At 43.1% G+C, this 8095-nt stretch overlaps 1 protein-coding gene across 1 annotated transcript; it reads right to left on the bottom strand.

Annotated features, from left to right (window-relative positions):
- Window positions 1–230: 230 nt before the first annotated feature.
- irx4a (iroquois homeobox 4a) lies at window positions 231–3702 on the bottom strand. The gene is made up of 5 exons (XM_062537632.1): window positions 3658–3702; window positions 2847–3098; window positions 2232–2338; window positions 1240–1550; window positions 231–957 (listed from the first exon to the last, which is right to left on the bottom strand). Exons 1-5 carry the CDS (start codon window positions 3700–3702, stop codon window positions 263–265), a joined length of 1410 nt encoding a protein of 469 aa, XP_062393616.1. The 3' UTR covers window positions 231–262.
- Between the last annotated feature and the right edge of the window lie 4393 nt (window positions 3703–8095).

Raw genomic sequence — 8095 nt, 5'->3', positions numbered from 1 at the left:
ATAATATTTGTAAACTTTTAAAAGGTAAACTTTTGACATTACATCAACATGATCTGAACGTGCTTTTAAACGAAATAATAAATACTTTTAAAAAATCTGCATTAAGAGACTAAGAAGTGAGATAGCAACAGCTATACACGGTTACCCATAACAGATAAAAAATCCAACATTTTGAGAACAATTTAGATTAAATTATTTTTTTTTCATGTGAGAGGCGGTTGACTGTACATCCAAGGACAGACTTTTAATGGCGTTTGGTTTGTTATGAGCAGAACATTTTGTTCACCGCTTTAGGAAAACTCAGGCTGTCTTTGTTGGCATCCGGGTGCTGTAACGGAGTGTGTCCCTTAATCACGTTGTTTCCTACAGATCCGGTCTCCAGAATTGAGGTTTTGGTCGTGGTCCATGATACTGTGGTGTTGGTCAGTGCTTGATTCAAAGTGCTGTGTCTAAATAAGGGGTCGTGGAAAACCCCGTCAACCCAGTTTCTCAGCGTGGTGACGGGAGAGTCCTGCTGCCGGTCCATCACGCTCACCGGCGAGGAGGCCGCTGGAGACGGCGGCAGGTTGGACGGGCACCGCAGCATACAAGACGAGTACTCCGTTTGGTTCAAAGACGTGGCGGTCTGTGCCAGTGACCAAATCCGTGGTTTGTTATCGAGTATCTGGTGGCCTGTCTGGAAACATGGTTTAGTCTGGTGGCCCATAGTGGTTTGGCAGTCTTCCGTGGGCGTTTTGAGACAGTTTTTGGGCATGCCTTGGTCGCCCTCCAAAGGGGCAGGAATTGATAACTTTAGGGACGTTTCTTTCATGTGGTCAGTGGAGCACTCAGTGGTCGCCATGTGAGTGTTCAGGTTGAACTGGTGCTTCAGCTCACATTCGGAGTTTTCGGACTCAATTGTGTCAAAGTCCTCCAGGTCACTGAGCTGAAGGTCCTTGTCATCACGACTTCTACTTTCTGAAACAACAAACAAACATCAAACAGTTAGCACTGCCACCTGCAAAACATCAGCGTGTAAAACAATGTATTCAAAATACAGTCAAAGGTAAGCAATAAGTTAACTGACTTAAGTTTACTTTTCTTTTGCAAACATGACAGTTGTTTTGTGAAAACGGTAGTTTATTATGACAGACTTAATGTTGTAGGTCTAAGAAGATTAAAGGATAACCTACTTCAAGCCCACATAGCTAAAAGACACAGCCAGCAAAAATACTGTACTTCAAAATAAGCGAGGCTAACCATCGTCGTTGTTCTCGCTTTTGATCGGCTCCTCTTGAGATCCGTCATCGTCATTGTCATAACGTTTGTCATCGGAGCACTTGTTCCTGGGAGGCCACGTCATCTTGTTCTCCTTCTTTAGCCTCCTCCTGGCGTTTGCGAACCAGGTGGACACCTGCGTGAGGGTCATCTTGGTGATGATGGCCAGCATGATCTTCTCGCCTTTGGTGGGATACGGGTTCTTCCGGTGCTCCTGAAGCCAGGCCTTCAACGTGCTCGTGGTCTCCCTCGTAGCATTTTTTCTCCTCGTGCCCCCATCCATAGATCCATATCTGGTATAGGCATACAGTGAACAATCGTTTGAAATCAGTGTTTTTAAAATGCCATAATCCACACAGAGGGGTTCAAACGGTCACTGCTGCGCCATCAGAATCACCATTTCCGGGTCTTTGTTTTTTAAATGACAAACGGTCCCGTGGGGATCCTCCCGCGCAACGTTATTTACTGCTCTACCTGAGGGTCACGCGCTGCGGGATGGAGCCAAATGACCTGAAGTGCAGCCATTTAACCACGCGTGCTGATTCAGAGGTAAAGCTGGCGGTAAAATTGCTTGATCGAGTGCAGAGATGGAGCCTTAGGTAAAGGAACTCCAGTTGAGTGGGGCCAGCGAGCCAATATCTGCCTAAATATTTCAGCTCGCGGTCCCTATGGACGCACAGAACACAGGCCTTCAGCAGGCAAACCCTCTTACACATCATACCACAGATAAACATATTGTGTCTTTAGGATAATATTACTACTATGAAATGCAACTGTATAAACAACGTTGTGTTTTAAGATTGATAAGACAAAGGAGTGGACTTTTAGATATCCAGACAAAACATTTCTGCAATGTTGACCAAATACCAAAGAGATAACATAACTGCAAACGAATTAAACACACTCTTTAATTCATATACAAAGTTCGCAAATGCAGTGAGGGCATATAGGCCTAAATTCCTTTAATACACTACCTGTCATACTGATACTGGCCCAGTGTAGGATCATATGGATAGTAGGCAGCAGCTTGTGTGATTCCCGCATGCGCAGAGGCACTCCCGTCTTTGGTGTCGAACGCGCCCTGCAATTAACAAAAAACTTGATTGGAAAGTGTGTAAACTTTTGTCAATGACGTATTAGTTCATGAGTCACATTGTTTGAACTTTTTAAAGTTTTCAAATATACCTTGCATAAGAATCGATTTGTATTAACAACACTCAAAATATCATATTACAAATAAATGATCATATGGAGAAGAAAACATTTCAAAGTGTAATTTTGAGGATTGCTGGCAGCATCCAGAAAATTGTTAGGGGAAAAAAAATAAAGAATTTGTGTGTGAGTTTAATGTTGATCCATATCTACCAGCGTGCACTTCGTCCACCTGACACCTAAACACCTAAAAGTTATCTTGATCCATGAACAACTCTGTAAAACTGTGCCTGGGTCTGGCCACAGTTGGTGTCACCCTGATAAATTACATTTATCGTTGCTAAGGAGGATAAGCTCGCTCGATTCATTGTGTTGACTAATTGGCACCGATACATTAATCAATTACATGAAAGGGATCTGATAGGTATCTCACTCACCAGTGAATAGAAAGCGGAGGCATCGGTGCCATACGTGACATAGTTTCCGTAGCCCTGGCTGCCGGTGTAAGGGCTTCCGTATACCCCCAGCGCAGCGGCGGAGCTCAGCTCGTGCCTGGCGGTGGCCAGCAGTCTGCTCTCGTACACAGGACAGTAGACCGAAGGCTGAGCCGATGCCACCACACCGGAATCCGACATACTTCTGCCAGGCGACTCGCAGCAAGATGTCAAAGAATTGGTGGTCATGAGGAACTGGAAAAAGATGAAGAGCTTAAATTCATTTACACAGGAAATGGTCATTAAGTCAAGAAGCGTGGTGTGGAGTTGTGGCAATTATCAGCTGTACACGCTGCAAAGCCACAATACACACGCCCTCTTCCCCCTGCCAACGTGTTTGTAGCAGTTAAGTGGGTATTAGAGAATATACCGACCCATTCCCCCGAAGACAATAGTTTATGGACCCTTGCCAACAAACAACAGTTGTGCCTACGCTCTGGCCATAGCTGCAGTCACTTGCTTGCGCCTGCAGAGCAGTTTAATGTGAAGCGATCGGCGTAATGATAAACAGATGGGGAGCCCTCTAAAGTGCTCCGCGAGGGAAATCCCGTTCGGGGAGAAAGGATCTGATTACCGAGAGGTTTGAAAAAACCGCAGGTATACCACGTCTGGAAGGAGTAAGCCCATATCCCGGTGATACCGGGCGCGTATTCTGCTTTCGTTCCGCGTGTTGTTAAGCCCCCCAAAACTCTTAAATCAATACAGCGGTCAATAGCGCTGAAAATTCGTGGGTGATTGATAATGGCGAACTTACCTGAGGTGCAGACGAATAAGGATATCCAAATTGTGGATATGACATTGTAGAGTGATCCAAATCTGCAGAAAAACGGTGAGACAGCAGGTCTCCAGCACTCCGCGCCTCACCGCCTGTGCGCCACTGGACGAGATACTGGGATGCTTTAGGCTCCTGGATGCTTATAGGGCGAAGCTGCGAAGGACCATATTTAATTTGCTTAAATGCCCCTCCAAAGATGTTCAAAAATTCATATTTTCCTTTCGGTGTCTGTCGTCCACGTATGATACGCAGCTGACGGAACACACAGGGATAGGCTTTGCGGAATTAATTACTTTGATGTCAGAAATACATATTTTGCTTTATAAAAAAGTAGTATAAAACACGTCAGCTCAGATGCAGGTTGTTTTAAACGGCGGTAACTCTGACGTCAGAACAACCCCACTCACAGGGAGCCGACTGTAACTTTAATCTGCATTTCTGCCGAATAAAATGAAAGACTGCACTGGCGAGGGGAGTTGATATGTGAAGTTTGTGGAGACTTTATGGTTATCACTTCATCTAGCCTTTCAAGCCCCTTCTTCCATGGTATGCACACAGGTCAAACCCATTGTAATGATTCCAAATTAGTTCATGTTAAATAAGCCTCTATATGCACATAGCCTAAGTTGGATAACATGAAATTAATTAACAAGTCAATGGATTGCTCCATTTAATTACAGTGCTTCTTCTACATTATCTTAGGAAAACTAATTAAAAATGTTAAGTAATATACAAAGGTGTGTAATTGGACAAAATGAAATGCACTATGGGATATGCAGTGACTTTTGCTTTTTTTGCTTTTAACACTTTTTTCAAATATATTGCATTTTTCCTCTCTTCAATTTTTATTTATTTATTTACTTTTTGTTCAATATAGGCGGTGAATTGCACAATCCTTCCTCTAAAACCTGTGCAAGTTCAGTCTCGGTTACCCCTTGGCTTTTGGAAATCTCGCACTTTCAGACCCACCAAGCAGACCCCTCTCTCCCCGCCTGTCCGGGCGCAGGAGCTGGCTCTGCGGTGTGCTGACTTGCTCAGAGCCTCTCCGGTTGAGACATGTGGATAGCCCCCGGGTCACAGGCAAATTAATGATGATGTTCCCCTCCTTTCCCCAGCTGGAAGACTGCCGACAAGAAACGAATCTGCCTCCCGTGACAGCTCGATTGAGAGTGATTGATGACTATCTAGAGACCGGCCAACATAATATAATATCGGAGGCATAATTGCTTTCATTTACAGATGAAAGTAGTTGTCCTCAAATTAAGTTAGGGCCTTTAAAGCAGGTCCTTTTTTTGCTTTGTGGTTGAATTAAGGGAAGTAAGTGTTGTGTGAAATTAAATTAGTCAGACAATTCTGAGTAAATGTCGTCACACCCGCCACGATAATGGAAGAGGTCAAATACCCACCCGGGGTTTTATTGCCGTTATTTAGGAAATGGCACATTTCTATTCCGGACATTTAACCAGCCCTATGAAGCCCTATTTTCTACCGATGATTAGATTTGATTTTGTTCAAAATATGTCGAAGTGGCTTTACTGCTTAACGTAGATGTTGTTTTCGATGCATATAATCTATCCTAGGCACCATAGAGCCACCCAAGGCAACACAAACACAAACCTCTCCTTGCTCGCTGTTGTGTGGTAAAACTTAACCTCTTTTAAATTCACTCTAACTTTAAATGATTTATCATCTCTGCAGAGTACCCAGCTGAGCAGACGAGAGGGTCCTTTATGAAGGAAACAGACTTCATGGATGTTGATGGACAACTGGAGTCAAATCCAGCGTTCCACATGGGCTTTCTGTATACATTTACATGATCCCTGCGTGTGTGCGCGTTATTTGGGTCTGGTGAAATATTTACACTCTCTGGGCATATGCTTTTAGAGGAAATGAAGGAGCTCAAGAACTTCGCTCTTGTTTTGTGTTAAAGATTAAAAGAAAGCATGCCTCTTTGTGACAGTTGTAGAGGACGGAGGGAGTAGCCTACACAGTTTGTGTGAAAAATGAAAGAAGTGAAGAATAATCTGAAGAGTTTGGTGAGCGGTGCAGACAGCTATGTGTTCTCATGACATGAACTTCATGGCAACATTTTCAGTCACAATTGAGAACAGCTTCACCGCTGTTTGGCCTCCAACAATCTCCAGCACCTATCAATCAAGCCGGCGAAACCCCTCCCCTACTCTACACTCCATCATAACCGTTGCCATTCCCATCAGAGGTGCAGTTATGACATATAATTACGCAGAATTTCTCTCAAATGAGGCTTAACATATGAAAAAAACATTCCCTGACAATTGAGACGATAAAAAACAAATTCCGAGAATAATAAAGCATTGGGGAAACACACGAAAACACATGGCGACAAAGTGCATTAGGTAAAACCTAAGATTGTGATTATCTGAACATTAATCATTTCCTTATTGCTTTTTTCGGACCTTGTATGTAATTATTATAAATACACATACTCAAATCACATATCAGCCTACATCTCAACAAATTAAAGAGTCAAAATAAAATAATTGAATACCTCTCAACAAAAAGGAAAATGTTTTTATATTTCATACATTTTAGTATGTTAAAAGGATTTACAACGTTGGCGAACCGACGTCGTTTCCGCTAAGATCCTATACATGTGTATAACTAAAGTTTAAAATGAAGACCAAACATGTGTCTACAATTTCCGGCAGAGTCTTAACGTTTGGCAGGCAGGGGACTTCACACCACATCCTTGACGACAGGTCAGCGGACAACAGATACACTTCCAACGAGCTAATTTTAGAGTTCCACCCGACTAACTGATCTAGAGTTTAGGAGGGAACAAGACACTCTCTTGTGCGAATTTGTGTCTGTCTCTTGTTTGAGAAAACAACAATTATTTGTCAGATTTGAGCTGTTAATCCCCAAGAACACACACAAAAAGCGTAGGCTATACTTGAAGTTTTCTTTTGCAAATATCTAGGCTGGATAAATAACTGTTTGATAAAGGTTTAGAAGACATCTCCTTTCTCCGAGGAAAAGATACTCTGCCATTCAAAAGTCTGTTTTTCCACAGGCAAGAAAGGCATCATTTTGCAAACGTTTGAAAATAACTGGTCAACTATGTATAATTGGAGAGCAGGTTACAAGAACTCAAGAGCTGCGCACAGCTCCGAAACGACAGGTGCAGCCGGTGAGCGATGACAGACCGTTGAGCCCGGAGCAGGTCTCAGGCGAGACGGGGGAAACAGGAGGGTAGGATACTCGCAGGAATAAAAGCAGATCAGCGCGTTAATCACGCCAAAGTTATTATGCAGGACTTATTATGCGCATACCGTTCGAGCCAACGAAGGTCAACCGTGTTTTCGTTTTTCCTTTTATTGAATTAGATTATATTGACTTCTCGATGGGATTTGCTTGTTGTTATAAAAAGTGAAGATGCAGCTTTCCCTTGCACTTGGCCCCCAAACACTCAGATTTAATTTTGATTTGGTATGGATTATTTTAGCAATTGCTGTTGGAATTGAACAATTATTTGATATCAACTTAATGGAGAGAGAGAGTGAGATACCACAGTGAAAGACTGACCAGTCAATTGCCATTTTGTAAGTATGTAAGCAATAATAAAAAAAAAAGCATGGTAAGAATGATTAGGCTACATTAGTATTTTTCAACTGAATGTAAATGAGATCCTGAGATTCAGTGAATCTGACAGAATGTGCAGGGATGTTGGAATGTGTCGGCTCTGTACACACTGCCCTTAATCAATGAAGTACTAAAGCTTATTATCGCTCTTGTAAAGGCCCGAGGGACCACCGAGTCTGTTTGGTTGACTTCGCGGCTGCTGGAATTTGCTCTCTGTTTCTCTTCCTTCACTTCCTTTACCTGACGTATGCCATGCCAAATAAAGTGCTTACGAAATGCCACATAGGGCACACCTGAAGTATGCCATGGCAAATAAAGTCTTTAAGAAATGCCACATCTATATAGCCACAACTGCCTTCAAAATATGTATCAGGTATCATCAGGTATCAGGTATCTGTTGTGAACAGCATATTAAACGATTTTGGCATTTTCTTGGACAAAATCATCATCATCCTTCCTCTCCTCCTCCTCCTCCTCTTCATCATCGCTAACACCACCATCATAACCATGTGGGCAATGTCTCTCTTGATCAGGCATTGTGTGTGTGTGTGTGTATGTGTGAGATTTAGCCAATAGAATGAGGGCGAGTGAGTGAATGAGTGACTGAGTGTGTGTGTGTGTGTGTGTGTAACACCCACCCCTAACACACACCCACTCACAGACACACCTTCGCTGGCGCATCTAAGAGGTTTAACATGTTGCAGTTCTCTCTCCATGCATAATTGATTGGGGAGGGTCAGGGGCTTCACTCTGCACCTCGTTAACCGACTGCACTGCCTCCTCCAACATCTGGTCA

The sequence above is a fragment of the Sardina pilchardus genome, chromosome 6 (assembly GCF_963854185.1).
Source record: "Sardina pilchardus chromosome 6, fSarPil1.1, whole genome shotgun sequence".
Lineage (NCBI taxonomy): Eukaryota > Metazoa > Chordata > Actinopteri > Clupeiformes > Clupeidae > Sardina > Sardina pilchardus.
This window is presented reverse-complemented; position numbering and strand designations above follow the sequence as displayed.